The 17,795-nt window shown below is 41.7% G+C and overlaps 1 protein-coding gene across 8 annotated transcripts in view; it reads left to right on the forward strand.

Moving 5' to 3' along the window:
- FMNL2 (formin like 2) overlaps positions 1–17,795 on the forward strand; it is a 300,140-nt gene that overhangs the window by 212,801 nt on the left and 69,544 nt on the right. For all 8 annotated transcript variants that reach the window (XM_075317219.1, XM_075317215.1, XM_075317213.1 and 5 more), the window contains exons 5-6: positions 1,578–1,661; positions 4,493–4,645. In XM_075317219.1, the coding sequence (XP_075173334.1) occupies positions 1,578–1,661; positions 4,493–4,645 (237 nt within the window). The remainder of the gene's footprint in view (positions 1–1,577; positions 1,662–4,492; positions 4,646–17,795) is intronic.

Genomic DNA, 17,795 nt, shown 5'->3' on the forward strand with positions numbered 1-17,795 from the left:
GGAACCGGGCGATGGGCAGGTTTGGAGCGTGGAACGGAGGTTGGTGGTTCGATTCGAGGAGTTGGAGAAGTCCACCGAGCAGTATTTGAGGTGTGATGGGGTCCATTCTCACGGATGGCGGTTGGATTTGGGACGTTGGATTTGAAGGATGGAAAGGAACGAGCATTGGGGGTGTGGGGGGCCCGGGCCAAGTAAGGTGTCACTTGGCCGGTCTGTGGCGGGGTGATAGGTCCGTTCAGAGAGGTTTGGTGTACCGACAGTAGGTTTGTTGGTATGAAGCCACTCAGGGGGAGTGGCTTTGAGTTGGATGGGAACTTGTAGGTGGAGGTCCTGCAGGTTCTGGGGAGGGGTAATTAACGATGGAACGTTAATTACCCTACACCTCGGGTCGGTTGTTCACGGCCGAGGTGGTCCCCTGGGCCGGTTGGAGGTTACGGCCGGGGGATAGGAATGATGGTTTGGCTCTCGGATGGACCTATCAGGTGTCATTTTGTGGAAAATATGTATATATGTACAGGTTCAGGTGTTAATGGGGTGGCATGTTGAGCCACAAGTTTGGTACATATATACTGTTGAATAAAGCTGTGGCCATTCGGCAATAAAGTTGGAGTCTGTGTCGTTACTAATATGTTTAAATTAAGGGGAAGTTTGTCACTGGAGACCCGTTTATCCCTTATAGATACGTCATGATCAGACTGTCTCCTGAACTGTACTATTTGGCGCATACCCTCTACCAGGCTTTAAACAACTCTATTATATGACTATATGTCATGTTGGGCATTTAAATATGGAATAAGATCCCGAATTCTGCCAGTAAGTGAAGACCTGCTGCAAAGAGCAGAATTCACTTAAAAGGATTATCCAAAAAGAACGGCCCCTTTAATTCATGTAGAAAAGGTGAAAGGTCTCCCCCGGTTTGAGCCGCTGTAATGACATACTTCGGCTTGTCTTGACGGGCTCTGATTCTATCTCACAACACTTTTTGGGTGTTAAAAATGAAGAATATTGGAATCTGGCTACTTTTAAATATCCCTAAAAGTAAATTCTTCAGCTTCTCTTTTCTCCTGCCTTATTTTAAATCTCGATAGAAAGCAAAGAAGTGTAAATATATTAAACATACATGTAAAAATAACATCTGAAACAATAAAAAAGAAGCATATTTTTGCATATTTTGGGCACAGATCATCGGGATGTGGGGGGATGTGTGCTGATCTGTGATCCTCTTCAGCGGAAGGGTTAAAGACCTCCATGGGTCCTCGCTGGTATTTATAGACGGGCACTGCCAGGCAGCAAAGGAAAAATTTGGGACAAAATGTGAACTTTGAACTTGTATAAAAGACATTTTTTGTCAGTGCATCAGAATTCAGCAGTTCTTTGGACTTTTAGTCATAGATACGCCAAACAAGAATTTCCATGTCCCGATTCTTTGGTGTTGCGGCAGCTGTCCAGACCTAGTTCTCTATTGCCGTGCCGAATTAATTGTCAGTATTCTATATTTTTAGGTGTTATATTCCAATTTTGCAGTAAATTTCTATTGTAGAAATGATTAATGATGATGTTTCTTTTTTTTTTGACAGATGGGTGAGAGAATTTTTGAATGAAGAGAATAAGGGTCTGGATGTGCTTGTGGAATACCTCTCTTTTGCACAATACGCAGTCACGTAAGTAGCGTATCGACCCTCAAAGATACTGAACACTATGCTGCTCAGATAGGATAGGCAAATCAGCAGTCCTCAAAATAGAGGGGAGTCCCTTAAATAGTTACGTGCAAAGCAAGAAAAAGAGGCTAAAATATAACTTTTAACCCTAATATTCTTAAAAGCCTAGATTAGGCGAATGTAACCAAAAACTCCTTAGTATGCTGATATATCAGACTATACCATATGATATGTAGTAATGGTGACCAAAAGTAAGCCCTGCCTCAAAAATAAGTCCTAGCGCATTTTTCGTGGCAAATAATATAAGACAGCGACTTATTTTCGGGGAAGCACGGTGTGTGTGTATGTGTGTATTATATATATATATATATATATATATATATATATATATATATATATATATATATATATATATATATATATGTATATATGTATATGTATATATGTGTATATATATATATATATATATATATATATATATATATATATATATATATATATATATGTATATATATATTTATTTATATATTATATATTACAGACCAAAAGTTTGGACACACCTTCTCATCCCTAGAACAACTGTTAAGAGGATACTTTGTGCAGCAGCCTTCATGGTAAAATAGCTGCTAGGAAACCACTGCTAAGGACAGGCAACAAGCAGAAGAGACTTGTTTGGGCTAAAGAACACAAGAAATGGACATTAGACCAGTGGAAATCGGTGCTTTGGTCTGATGAGTCCAAATTTGAAATCTTTGGATCCAACCACCGTGTCTTTGTAGAAAAGGTGAATGGATGGACTCTACATGGCTGGTTCACACTCTGAAGCATGGAGGAGGAGGTGTGATGGTGTGGGGGGGCTTTGCTGGTGACACTGTTGGGGATTTATTCAAAATTGAAGGCATACAGAACCAGCATGGCTACTACAGCATCTTGCAGCGGCGTGCTATTCCACCCGGTTTGCGTTTAGTTGGACCATCATTTATTTTTCAACAGGACAATGACCCCCAAACACACCTCCAGGCTGTGTAAGGGCTATTTGACTAAGAAGGAGAGTAATGGGGTGCTACGCTAGATGACCTGGCCTCCACAGTCACCAGACCTGAACCCAATCAAGATGTTTTGGGGTGAGCTGGACCGCAGAGTGAAGGCAAAAGGGCCAACAAGTGCTAAGAATCTCTGGGAACTCCTTCAAGACTGTTGGAAAACCATTTCCGGTGACTACCTCTTGAAGCTCATCAAGAGAATGCCAAGAGTGTGCAAAGTAGTAATGAAAGAAAAGGTGGCTACTTTGAAGAACCTAGAAATAAGACATATTATCAGTTGTTTCACACTTTTTTAAGTATTTCACTCTACATGTTTTAATTAATAGTTTTGATGTCTTCAATGTGAATCTACAATTTTCAGAGTCATGAAAATAAAGAAAACTCTTTGAATGAGGTGTTTCCAAACTTTTGGTCTGTACTGTATATGCATGCTCTATGACTAAGGGCGGTACGGTTAGAAGTGCGCAAGAGTAACTTTATCCCCCTGTTATCATGGGTATTTTTTTATGCTTTTAATCTAATGGAATAAAGCATTTATAGTTTCATCTCTACCATAGCAGGGGTTATCTTCTTTTTGCTATGTAAGCCCCACCTCTGAATTCAGCATTGGCCATTTTCTTTCAAGGCCATCATTTATTGTCTTATTTTCTTCAAGAAATTAAACTTTTTTTTCATCGGAGATACGAATGACTTGCTTTCCCCTTACACTTCAAGGGGTCTCAACGTAGGGATTTCCCCACACGAAGGAACATTTTAGGGACCTCTATATAAGTAGCCATCTACATAGATAATTCGCAATTCTTGATTTGTAATCCCTTTTGAGTCTGTTTTTGTGAATGTTAGGCCAGAAATTTTACAATTTATTTTTGCTATAAAATTATTCAATTTCTCATCTAATTTGAAAATGAATATCCCTAAATGAAATGTATTTTTTTTATTCTCCCTTTTAGAATACAATTTTGGCAAAAGTTCTTATATTATTCACTTTTCCCGAAAACTGCCGTGATGGAAAAATTCCACCCTAATAGAATTACTAACATTTGTAAAAGGCAGACGGCACAAAGGGCCTCTTGTGTGGTGATAATTGTATATGAGTAAACATGACCTGACATGCCGTTTCTTGGTCACTGGGATGGAGGCACAATTAATTATCAAAAATCTAATAAAGTCTGTGTTTCATCTAATTTATCTGCTACATTCTCTTCCTTGTAGGAGAGAAAGGAAGAACAAATCCTTTCATCCTCTTAAGACTCTCATCCTCTCAAGGCTGGAGCTTCACGGCAACTTTAGATGCGACACAGGTGTAGATTGCTGTATGCTATGATGGTATAATGCAAGGGAATTGGGTTTTATTATTTCACCCCAAGATAACACAGCCACAACAAGCAAGTTGCATAAAAATCAAACTTGTTTTGACTTTTTGTAATTTTTTTGTCGTGGTACCTTACGGGTCCCAATTTAACCCCATTTGTTTGCATTATTTTACAGCATACAACGATCTTTGGCCAAAGTGTCATGGCCAAAGTCACCATGTAGCCCCAGCCTAAAGGACCAAAAATTGAGCAGAAATTGCAGTAAAAGCTAGTAATGTTCTCAAAAAGGGTGAGGGAAACTGAGATATGGGGAGTTGATTCCTGAGGCAGGTTTGGGGGAGGGCATCAAACAACCCATGTGAGTATTACATGACCCACTAATGTTTATTACAGCTGATTTTTTTAAACTAAAGTTGTAAAAAGTAATATATTTCTTTTAAATCTGATTTCTTATTATTTTATTTTTATTTCTGCTTAGATTTGACTTTGAAAGTCTGGAAAATAATGTAGAAAACAATGTCGATAAATCGAAACATTGGAGTCGTTCTATCGAAGACCTACATAGAGGAAGCAACCTACCGTCACCTGTAGGAAATAGTATTACCCGATCGGGCAGGCATTCTACCTTACGGTATGTTATAGTAGTAGTATTATGGTTGTTTGTCTTCATTGGAGTCAAAGATCAAGCTGGTCTGGTGGAAGTTGACAACTTTGTCACTTTACCAGAACCTGCCACTAGATAAGGTTCACTAAGAAATATGAGTTTGGCCATCCGTGGCATTGATTTTTGGACATGATTGAGGGATTTCCTCTAATCAATAGAACAAATATTGATCAGTAGGCAAATTACGGTATAATGGCACAAGTATTTTCTTACAATTCAATATATGTGCTTGGAGGATAAAGAATGTAATAGTGGACCGGTGGAAGGGACTTAGAGAGTACTAATGGTCCATGGTTTTGGAGACAAAGTGCTTGCCTTGCCGTGGGCACGGGTAGCCCACACTGCACCATGGCATCAGGCTCATATCGGGCAGTTCCATTAACACTAAGTGAGAGTCCTATAAAAGTTCATCCTACTTTGGTTTATCCTGGCCCTGGTGCCTTGAGGTTTAGTCCTCTAAAGTTGACCATACATTTTTTGATTATGGCTTGCCAAATCTGACTATTTTGGTGGGATTGGTCAATCATCTAATGTACTTTATATGGGGGTCTCCTTACTTTCCCTTTTATCAAAGAGAATAAAGGTCAGGCTGATGAATTTCAACATGCATTTTGTTTTCAGGGGACATAAGTTACCGTCCTTCGTGTCTGGTAGTTTAGTACTACCATCCCCGATGTGTTATGGTTTAGCCTTGGTGGATTTTAGGTCTAATCCAGGTACGGGTGGTTTTGCCTTGGTGGCTTAGAGACTTAGCCCCTGGTGTCTGGTGATTTAGTACTATCAGTTCTGGTAACTATCGTTTTAGACTTGGTGGTTTAGAAGCCCAGTCCTTGGTGTCTGGTGGTTTAATACTACCAGCCTCTCAACCAGTATCCCTCCTTTGTAGGACTAGTCCCTCATGTCTGAAGGTTTAGTACTATCAGCACTGGTGACTATTCATTTACCTTTTGTGAATTGAAGCTCTAGTCCCGGGTGTGTTGTGGTTTAGTACTATAGGCTTGGTGACTACTGGTTTAGCCTTGATGGATTTGATGTCAAGGCCCTGGTGTCTTTCAGTTTAGTACTACCGTATCAGCCCTGGTGTATGCTGGTTTATCTATGGTGGATTCCAGGTCCAGTCCCTGGAGTCTGATGGTTTATTACTGCTAGTCTTGATACTGGTGGTCTCCCCTTGGTGGATTAGAGGCCTAGTCCCTGGTGTCTGGTGGTTTAGTACTATCAGCCCTGGTGAATATTGGTTTTGCCTTGGTAGATTAGTGGCGTAGTCCCTGGTATCTGGTGCTTTATTACTATCTTCCCTGGTGAATATTGGTATAGACCTGGTGGATTAGAGGCCTAGTTCATGGTGTCTGGTGCTTTAGTACTAACTGTCCTGGTGAATATTGGTTTAGCCCTGGTGGATTAGAGGCCTAGTTCATGGTGTCTGGTGGTTTAGTACTATCTTCCCTTGTGAATATTGGTATAGACCTGGTGGATTAGAGGCCCAGTCTCGGATGTCTGGTGCTTTAGTACTAACTGTCCTGGTGACTATTGTTTTAGCCCTGGTGGATTAGAGGCCTAATCCCTGGTGTCTGGTGGTTTAGTACTATCAGCCCTGGTGAATACTGATTTAGTCCTGTGGATTAAAGGTGTGGTCCCTGTTGTCTACTGGTTTAGTACATTCAGCCCTGGTGAATAATGGTTTAGCCCTGGTGGATTAGAGGCTTGGTCCCTGGTGTCTGGGGGCTTAGTACTATCAGCCCTGGTGAATATTGGTTTATACCTAGTGTCTGAGAAGTGGTTTAGTACTATCAGCCCTGGTGAATATTGGTTTATACCTAGTGGCTGAGAAGTGGTTTAGTACTATCAGCCCTGGCGGAATAGACGTCTAGTCCCTGGTGTCTGGTGGTATTTGGGCCCCAGTCTCGGATATGCAGTGTGTGTTATTTCTCTTTGCGCTCTCCTGTAGTGGCACAGGACACAGCCATAGTCAGGAGGCTTTTGTCTCTAAAACACTTAGATTGTGTCTTCTTTAGGATATAGTGAATATATTGCATTTATTTTATTATATTTTTATTATCTGGTGGTGACATATTTGTGGTATCAGTTTGCAATAAGAACGCCGCTGATCACTGAACGTCTTGCACCTTGAAGACACGACGTGCAGATGAGTCTGGATCTCGGTGGCGAGCGGCCACCTAAGCGTAAAATCAATAGTTCTGTCCAAGTGTTTGGTGATCTATGAACACAGAGTATTGAGAGCTGATTGCTTCGCTTCTATAAAGCGCGGGGCCGTATAGATCACCGGATGATTAAGGGCCGCGGCGCACGCTCCAGTCACTACACCGACATTACTGTATGGATTGTGAGCGGCCTTTAAAAGAAAAGTGTCAGAGAAAAGCAAATTGTTTATTAATGTCTGGGAGCGGGAAATGATAAAACATTTAGTCCACAGGACATAATATCATGATTACGTACAAAGGTCATTGGGAAATCTGCGCACAGCCCCCGACCTGCAGGGGGCCCTTCTGTTAGAAGGTCAAGGGTTTTCTGTTGCAGCAAGTTACATGGGGATAAGGGCCGGTCTGCTCCATGGTTTGGGGTGGACGGCCGTATACGTGAATGGTATACCAAGGATAGCTTAGGCTTCTCTGGGGCAAAATACAATTTTTTTTAACCTCTAAGGAATGCAATTAATTTTAAGTTTTGGATTTTAACACCCCCCCCGGCTTCTAAGAGCCGTCACATTTTCATTTTTTCCTCCTCATGGCTACTACGTAAGGGCTTGTTTTTTTTCCGTAGGATACATTATAATTTTGAATGATGACATATGCTGTGCTGAAAAATAAAAAGGCAAAACAAAAATTTCAAGTGGTGAACAAAGTGCAATTCCGCCATTGTTTTTGGGTTACTTTTTTTGCAGTTCATTTTGCAGCAATAGAGACCTGGCAAGATTACAGTATGTTCCAGGGCAGTACGATTGTATCAATACCAAATTTGTATATTTTTTTTATTATTTTAGTGGCATAAAAAATTTGGAACTTTGTAGAAATAAAATAAAAGTAGGCTAGGCGATGTGTGCCAGAATGGAGCCCTTCCGGTGAATGATCCATTTAAGTGTAAGAAACTGTAAAAGACAGCGATACTTAAATGGTTAAACGGCACGGATTCGGGCAAGCTGCGGTGTACTGCTTACTAGAGGGGCCCGGCTGTGTAACGCTGCCGGCATCGGCCCTGTATGGAGCAGGCTCAGCTCCTGAGCACGATCCATACATCTATCCACCCCAGGACTGTCACGCTAGGTACAGAGAAGTACCAAGCGAAAAGGAAGGGAAACCCTATGTCTAGGGAAGGGGGAGATGGTGACTCCTGACCAAACCTACCACTGGGCCCTGGGTTCCCTCACCGCCCTAGATAGGTTCCGCACCTATGCACCGAGCAGGATACCTGATCCTAGGCTGACCCTGATCTGGGCCCTAGGTAGGGAGCGGATGGGGTGAGCTCTTCATCAACCCCACTAGGCGCTAAAGGGCACACAGGGACAACAAACAAGAGAAAACCACAAAAAACTTATCTCTAGACGACTCAGTAGGAAGTTCATCAAAGAGCAGCAACGATCCTACTGATGAGTGCAAGCCACCTGCTTGCATCCAGAGCTTGTGAAGTAACCGAATATCACCAGCACAAGTCTAGGGGAAAATGAGAATATTTAAACCCAAGGGGAAAAACAGATGATCAGCAGCTGAAGGGAAGATGAGCTCTACAGGGTCCTAGTAGGAAAAGGATGAAAACCCAGTAGAGGAGATGCTTAGTGTACTCAATACTGACAGCAGGAATAATAGAAGGTCAGGGAGCAAGTTGCGCAGCCAAATGCTATGACCTTCTATTGCCGGACACTATAGGACTGTCGAGTCACCCGTGACACACCTGTGACAAGGACCATCACGAGTTGATGCATCAAATAGTCATGGTCTGGAAATGTGAACCAAAAATTCTTCTGACAAATGGGGATTGTCCAAAGTGGAGAATCCATTATTAGACAAAAAGGACGAGTGTCATCAGGATGAATTCGGACAGTCATAAACATTATGAACACTTCACTAAGATCCTGAAAATCCCCCTGAGTCAGACCCTTCCAATTAAAATTAAAGGATGAAGAAATCTGATTCCCCCCCCCCAAGAAATGTGCTACATATCATGACATATGTGTAATCAATTGCATTACATTCGATGCTTGCAGTGGTCTCCATTTAGTACCAGGTACTTCTCATGTTTCGATTCCATGCTTCATGTTCCTGAACGTATCGGCAAGCAGATCCGGTGGGATAGCAGCAATTTCACACTGGATGTTTTCCTTTGAATCTTCCGCAGTGCGAGGCTTCTTCTGATAGACCTTTCTTTTACGCATACCCCCAAAGAAGTCCGGTGGTGTCCGATTTCGGTGACCTCGGTGGCCAATGCTTCTTTGAAATTACCCTGTTGCCAAAGAAGAGTTCAATTTTTTGCCGATATGTGGCACGTTGTTCCATCGTACCCTTCCATTAACTCACAATCAACATTCACAAACTATTCATAAATGTCCAGGGACATACCGGTGCTAAACCGATACATTGCACACAATACACCAACTTTCTGATCACCGAGTGGTCTTTGGTCAGTGGTAAAGAGATTTTCAGTGCCCATATACAGGTGTATATCGGTGACCAGTCATTACAAAGCCCAACCAGAAAGAATTTGGAGATTGGACTCCAACATATTCACGGTGAGCTCTGGACGCTATGCTTGGGGCGGCTGCCATTCTCTTGCCGACTGCAGCAGGTTTTCTGCAGTATTTCTTTCCAGATGAATACTGATCAATAAAGAAGCTAAGAGAAGCTATAGCAGGTCTTTTCTAAAGAAAAGGGGGCTACATTTTTTTATCTTATTGGATATAGATGGCTGTTCTATATCTCACATAGGTAAATTAGAGTTCACCAAACTGTGATGGAAAAGTTCCCCCAGATATAATGTAAGGGGTCATTTCTGAAGAAACTGACCGATTTTTCACCAGTGGTTGGTCAGTTGTTGTGGGAGTGAAGAGTAACTGAGCAGAAGTACCTAGACTGATCCTCAGACTGGGGACCCTGCGCTGTCCCTTATCCCAGAGGTACGCTCAATGGTAGTGAGGTCTGCACCACCAGCGTGACCCTAACTCCTATCCATGCCCTGGTGTAACACCCTCTCTCCCCGATCTCTGGGGAGGGCAGGGAGCGAAGTAATAATCCCCTGAAATAGCGCAGACAGGTGAGAACCATAACACAAACACACTGCAAACAAATACAGGGGAGAGACAACAAGTGCACAGGAAGAAATAAGATACAGGGAGGAAATAAACTGACAATGGAGATATTTCCGCACCACACAATATATGATACAACTGATCACTAGAAACTGGATCACACGCTAAAGACCAGAATCGCTGGAGCAGCGCTGGAGCTATAATCGGCAATGAGGAACCGGATCTAGCACCTTATAAAAGGTGGAGGCGGCTGTGAATGGTTATAAGCAACCTGAGCTCCTAGCAGCAGTTCACAACCCAGCAGGGATAAACTCCTGCTGGACTGATGAGCAGTGAACAAGAAACAGCCGACGCCCGGCTTTGGCTGAACAAGACACCAGATTGCCTGTCATACTGAACAGAGTCCGAGCGAGTGCAGAGCAGAACATTGCATGACATCATTGTGTCATGTTTTACCATTAGTGATTTTCCCGTATGCTAAAAAGTCAATAAATCTGTCTGGTCGCCCGTTCCGCGCCGATTCCAACCACTCATACACAATCACTGTCTTTAATAATAAACGGGAGGTGTAGAAACACGCAGGTTGGGCATTATGGGGTCCCAACAGGAAAACCACCAAAACCCCCAAATTTATAGTGGGAAAACCCCTTTAAAAAGGGACTATTTTTAGCTCCGCCCCAGTTCTAAATTATGCGGAATATATTATACCAGTATACAGAAGTACAGAGCGCAAAGTTTGTTGTATTTGTAAAAACTCGGCACAACATTTCATCGAAATTATTTTTTTGGAGGGATGGAGGGGTACTGGTGCCACCTTTTATGCACTAGACTTATTAAAATGTTTAATTCAGCAGTGTATTTGAGCTCTGATTTTTTTCAGAAAAGGGAAGTCATTTATCAAACAGATCAGTGGATTCCCCTGGGCCATAAAAATGGGTGAATGGTGCCATCTTGTAGTTACTTGTCTGCCGAGAGTCGTCTGGTATGACATGTTTATGATTTATGGTTAAAGAATCACGGGCTGAGTGACAGACACTTCATTAATTGGGATGGTTTTAGCGTTATTTTGCAGTATTTAATTGCCGATCATCAAGCACAAAATTGTTTTTGTAATAAAAAAAAATAATAAAATCCTGTGCTTGCTAATTTTATTACTTAAATGCATGATATTGGAGCTAAAAATCTTTCTTTTATAAGTGTAATTGAGTTTAATTAACATTTCCCACAGTTTTCCTTATATCGCCTCTGTGTTAGCTAAAAAATGAGTCAACTGAGAATCCACCAGTGAGCTTGTTCTGTTTGATGGAGAGTTTGTAACACTTTTATTTTTCTTTTCTGGGTGCTATAGCCTGTGTTTTAGCTGAAAAATGAGTCAACTGAGAATCCACCAGTGAGCTTGTTCTGTTTGATGGAGAGTTTGTAACACTTTTTTTTTTCTGGGCGCCATAGCCTGTGTTTTAGCTGAAAAATGAGTCAACTGAGATCCACCAGTGAGCTTGTTCTGTTTGATGGAGAGTTTGTAACATTTTTATTTTTTTTTTGGGCACTATTATCTCTGTTTTAGCTGAAAAATGAGTCAACTGAGGATCCATCAGTGATCTCAATCTAACTGTATTAGGCCTGTGCCACACTCACGTGAAAAAAACGTACGTGTGACGATGTCCGTTTTTCCTCTCCATGTAGTGTCCGTGTGCATACGTGTGTCCTACTTGTGTACGTGTTTCCGTTTTTCTGTGCGTGTAATACGTCAGTGTGTGTTCCGTATGCTTTCCGTATCTTGTCCGATTTTCATATTTGTTGGGAATAATGATACATAGGTGGATTTGATTAGCACATTGTTATAATCATCCACAATTAATTAACCTGTTGGTCTTTTTACTTGGATATCCAATGTGTTTGGATATATACTACGACCATGCCATTATCCACGGAGGCCTTAGTTTTTTTTTATGTTGGATTTTGTAGGGTATCTTGGCCACCTGCAAGTATTTAATTTTGTAACAAACTTGATTTGAGCCACACGGATACAGAACGCACGGATAGCACACGGACATCATCCGTATCACGTACGTGTCAACATGGACCCATAGGATGTAAAGGGTCTGTGAGTACGTGATCCCGGAGCAACCTGGAAATGTCAGCGCTTTTTCTAAACGGACACACGTATGCACGGAACGTACACACGCTCCGTGCAAAAATAATGACGTGCGGCTTTTAACATGAAAATAAATGATTCAACGTAAGCACGTGTCTCCGGTACGTGCAAAAAATGGCAAACTCGGACCGGAGGCACGGATGTGTGACGGAGGCCTTATGGAGATTTTTTAACACATTTTTTTCTGGGCTCTATATCCTCTGTTTTAGTGAAAAATTAGTTGACTAAGGCGGGCTTTACATGTTGCGACATCGCTACCGATATATCGTCGGGGTCACGTCATTAGTGACGCACATCCGGCGCCGATAACATCATCTCAACGTGTAAATCCTAGGTGCGACGATGAACGAGCGCAAAAGCATAAAAAATCGCTGATCTGTACTACTACTGTCTACATCAGGAGATACGATGTTATTTGTCGTTCCTGCTACGTCACACATCGCGGTGTGTGAAACCGCAGGAACGACAAACATCTCCTTACCTGCCTCCACCGGCAATGCGGAAGGAAGGAGGTGGGCGGGATGTTATGTCCCGCTCATCTCCGCCCCTCCGCTTCTATTGGCCGGCCGATTAGTGACGTCGCTGTGACACCGAACGCACCTCCCCCTTGAAGGAGGTATTGTTCGGCAGTCACAGCGACGTCGCCGACCAGGTATGTGCGTGTGACCCTGCCGTAGCGATAATGTTCGCTACAGCAGCAATCACCACATATCGCATGCGCGACGGAGGCGGGTACTATCGCGCTCGGCATCGCTAGCATCAGCTACCGATGTCGCAGCGTGTAAAGCCCGCCTTAGATCCTGTAAAAACCAAACGATGCAAAGTTTTTAATGGAACCCAATTGCAAAAATTAGTTTTAGCTCCAAATACATGCATTTAAGTAAAAAAATATAAAATAAAATGTCCACAAAGTTGGGGCACATATTTTAGCCCCACCCTCAGGACCTCGCTAGGAACACCCAGATGTGGGTGGAGTTTAGGAAAATCCAGCCCCTTTCTAAACTGGGACCTCAAATACCAGTATTATTTAAATTACCAGTATTATTTCCCAGTTTATTATTATTAAGTATTAATTATTATAGTATTAATTATTAAGTATTATTATTAATTATTAAGTATTAATTATTTAGTATTATTATTATTATTAATTATTAAGTATTACCAGTATTATTTATATAAATTACCAGTATTATTTCCCAAAAAATTGAGACAGTCCCTAGAAATAAGTTGCTAATTTTTCCTCTCCCCTCCTGTTGGCCATTGTCTGTGCAGGGCAGACCTTGTGCAGATGGGGATATTGTAGTTGGTTGCTTTTCAGGCTTTGTCCGATGAGATGAGGGGCAATGTGAGAATAGTTGTCATAAAGTCCATCCATAATGGACATGAAGCCTGGACATTATTCATAATCATGCAGGACAGTTTGTGGAGCTATGGACATTATGCATGGGGTCATTACAGTTCTTATGCACACTGTAGCAGGTTTTTTTTCCATATTTCTGCTGAAGGGGCAGAAAATATTTTATTTTAAATATGTATTTTATTAATTATATTAATTAATTAATTATATATAATTATATTATTAATTAATTATATTATTATATTAATTATATTTATTAGAAAATATTTATTTGAAATATTTGAAAATATTTACAAACAATTACACGTCCCGGAATGTTCAGCGCATTCTAATGTCTCAGCTAAGCTTTTTGGGTTTGTGCACACAGACTTCTTTGAGGCTTTCAAAAACTGAGATTTTCAAGCAGAAGCCATTTCAAGGGACTCAAATTTATTGTGGAGTTTTTGGAGGTTTTTCATTTTCTTTACAGGTTTTGACGACTTTTTTTAAACTTTTTTTTTTTTCTGAAGCATTTACTTTGTCTTCCTTTAATCAGACAGTGCCTATTTGGAGAGGTTTCCTTCAGGATCCATTTAAAAAAAGTGGCACTCCTCTTTATGTTTTTAAAAGCCTCTTTAGAAAAAAACCCAAAAACTTTATATGAACAGAAAAGAATTTCCCTTAAAAATAAATTAAGCTTTCTAACAATTTTTTTTTAAACAGTTTTTTTTGAGTAGGATATCGTAATAGATCCTTTCCTCCCAAAAAAATAATGAAAATCTTTTTTGCTAAATTTGGTGGGTGGAAAGTGGCTTTGTACACGCAGAGTTTTTCAATTCGTTTTTCTTTTTTTGAAGCAGAAAGTGACCAAAATGTCTCCAAATTTGAAAAACATAAATCCCAATCTCAGGTCATGTGACGCACTAGAAAGTGACTTTTTCTTAAGGAAAAACCGGACCCTCTGAAAGAATCCCACACCTGCAGTAAAAAACCGCACCAAAACCGCAATGAAATCCGCATGCGGTTTTACCGCGGTTTGGTTCGTTTTTGGTGCGGATTTTCCGCAGGTTGGTCCCTGGTGATTTTTACCATTATCTATGGCAAAAACCGCAGGTACCTGGGGAAAAGAAGTGACATGCTCATTAATTCCTCAGTGGAAAATCCGCGAGTAAATCCGCAGGTATAAAAAACACAGTGTGCGCAGAGCATTTTTTTTTTTTTTTTTTTTTTTTTTTTAAATCAGATCTTTTTTTATTAAATCATTAGGGATCAATACAGAGAGTATTTCACTTTTCATATAACTGATAACAATAAACAGATAAACAAATGTGATTTATAAATCAGGTTCTTTCTCTGCATATATGTAAATATAATAGAGTTCTCAAATCATAATTATATTATTATATAGCTTGAGCCTACAAACCTCGTGGCTCTACAAATAAACAAAACTTAAATTATGCAACTAACAGAAGTACCTCGTCTATCAGCCGTGTCGCTCCACATCATATTGCTATACTCTCCTGCCCCTCCCTCTCCGTGCAGTCATCCATGAAACCCTTCCAGTCCTCTCTCACCTCTTCATTCAAAGTCCACTTCGTCACAGAAAAAACTAGTTTTAATTCCCTTCCTCACACACGCCATCACTGCAGGCACAACAGTAACCGGTCCAGCATTGCATCCCGAACCAGTGCACTAGAGGGTAGGCCCGGCAACTCCATCCATGGCCGCCAAATGCTGTAAAACGTTTTCAATGTTTTTCTTTTTAAATAAACTCCCCTTTCCAATCTTATGACGTTATTTAATTTGTTTTTGAGCTCTGGTAATGTTGGTGGTAAAGGGTCTAACCAGTGATATGCAAGTAGCTTTCTTGCTTGGTACAAGATACGGGCTATTCCCAGGGCTGTTGGAGAATCCGGGTCCACTTCTCCTTCCCACAGACTCAACAGGCACAGGTGGGGCGACGGTTGTATTGTGATATGATATATCTGATCTATAAGTCCCAGGGTTTGGTTCCAGAAATCGCCAATGTGTCCACACTCCCACATAACATGCATCAAATGGGCATCATCCTGTCCACACCTAACACACTGTGTGTTTGGTCTGAGTCCCATCTTAAATAGTAGACTGGGAGTTTTATATACCCTGTGGATGAGATATATTTGAGACAGCTTTTGGCACTCCGATACCGCCAGTTTAGGAACTTGTTCCAATATATCAGACCACTGGCCTTCCGTCAGGGGACCGACGTCTCGTTCCCATTTGCTTTTAACAATCAATGGATGTGTTTCCAGATGGGCAGGTAGTAATTTTTTATATAATTCCGAAATAAGACCCTTAGGCCGGTTTCACACATCCGGCTTTTCGCCGGTTTACCGGATCCGGCACTCTCCCATACAGTTACTACAGTACAGTGACAGCGCAACAAGCGCCGGTCACATGCTGTCATGTGACCGGCGCATGTGACCCGGAAGTTACAGCGCTGTCACTGTACTGTATTGTCTGTACGGGAGAGCGCCGGATCCGGTAAACCGGCGAAACGCCGGATGTGTGAAACCGGCCTTAGAGGACTCCGATGTAAGCAGCCTATGTAATGTTTGATTATGTGTCACTGTTACCGGGTTTGTCCTCCCCTGTCTTTCCAGTGCGTGTCTCAGCTGCAAATACTGATAAAAGAAGACATGCGGAAGGTGAAACTCCGTTCTCAGTTGTTCAAAGCTTTTAAGAGTATTATTTTTTAGTACTTGTGACACTAAATGGATCCCTTTATCCTCCCATCCTCTGAACCCTACTAATTTTTTAATTTCTGGCAAATCGGGGTTCTGCCACAGTGGCCAGAGCTCTGTAGGTCCGCTTATCCCCAAAAGAGACTTACCCCTGTCCCACACCCATTTTTTTTTTTTTTTTTTTTTTTTATACCCATAGGTTTTGCTGGGGAATGACTGCAGAAAGGTTAGACACATTTTCTGCAGTAAATCCGCTGTAAAATTCGGGGTAAATCCGCAGCGTGCGCACATAGCCTCAAAATGTTTGTTTCTCTGTTTAGTGAATATGTGCAGAAAACTCTCAGAACCTTTCACAAAATTCATCATCAAAAATGTGGAAGTTTCTGCTAAAAAAAAAAACTCCTGAAGAAACTATTGCCTGTTTCTGGGCTGAAAACTCAGCAAAAAGATTCTGCGTGCAAATAACCACTGAGCAGAAATTTCATGGGGTTTTTTAGGCGTTTTGAGTAACATTTGCAACGTTTCCTACCAGTTTCTGATCTGTACACATATCATTTCAGCAGTGCTTTCATAGAATGATAGAATGCCTATGATGAGTTAGATCATAGCAGAATTATGAATGCAGCTCTTGATGTGAATGTAGTAGAATTTTAAGAAACTCTTGATCATTAAAAAAAAGTCATCTGTAAACTGTCAGATATGTTATTCCTTACTCAGTGACCTTCATAGAAATAACACAGAGCTGTTCTCTAGACTATCCCTGGTGGACCCAGAGGAGGAGTTGTAGGACCCCCGGCCCCCGGGCTCCCCTGTCTGCAGCCGTCAGATGCATGAACCTGTGACTCGGGGCGGTTGTAATTCCAGATATTCGTTCCTTCACTATGAATAGTAGCGTTATTACTTCCCGGTCCTCGCAGTCAGGATATGTGTCACCCAGAGTCATCTCAAAAGTGATCAGATTGGCACGATGCGCTGTACGATTGCCATGAAATGCCATTAAAACGCTCTTTGTCTAAACGAGTGATAAGCTCGCCTGCAATTACACCATATACACTGATACAGCGGCCATTGTAGGAGTGAATTAGATTACAATCTCTTTGTTCTTCTGACCTCTATTTGCAAAAGATGTTTCCTACCCACAGTTTGCATGTCCCATCCTGAGAACATATACCGCGCATTGCCAGTACAAGGATCTGTTGTATCTGCACTATATATATTGTATGGCCTGTACCATATATATAATATTACATATTGTGCATGATCCACATGGCAGTATTATTTTGATCCTTTAAAGGAGAATTAATTAGTCTTATTATTTGCATAATTGTGCAGCATGGCTGGAAATTTTCCGTAGCGGCCGTGCCCCTTTTTTTTTTCCCCTGCATCTCGTATTTTTTGCCTATCCATATTTCAGTTCCGGCCTTCCCGATGTCACGGGCGGGGAGGGGACGCGGCGCTCACCACGCTCGGGTCTGGCTGCTGCTACTGCTGCTCGGTGGCTCGAGCGGTGGGCCGGATCCGGGGACTCGAAAGGCGCTCCTCATCCGTGAGTGAAAGGGGAATAGTTTTTGGGGTTTGGGAAGTCGGTCCGTGACGCCACCCACGGTTTGTGGCGAGGTTGGGGACACCACCGCTGCTCTGGACGG

The sequence above is a fragment of the Anomaloglossus baeobatrachus genome, chromosome 7, assembly GCF_048569485.1.
Source record: "Anomaloglossus baeobatrachus isolate aAnoBae1 chromosome 7, aAnoBae1.hap1, whole genome shotgun sequence".
NCBI classification, from domain to species: Eukaryota; Metazoa; Chordata; class Amphibia; order Anura; family Aromobatidae; genus Anomaloglossus; species Anomaloglossus baeobatrachus.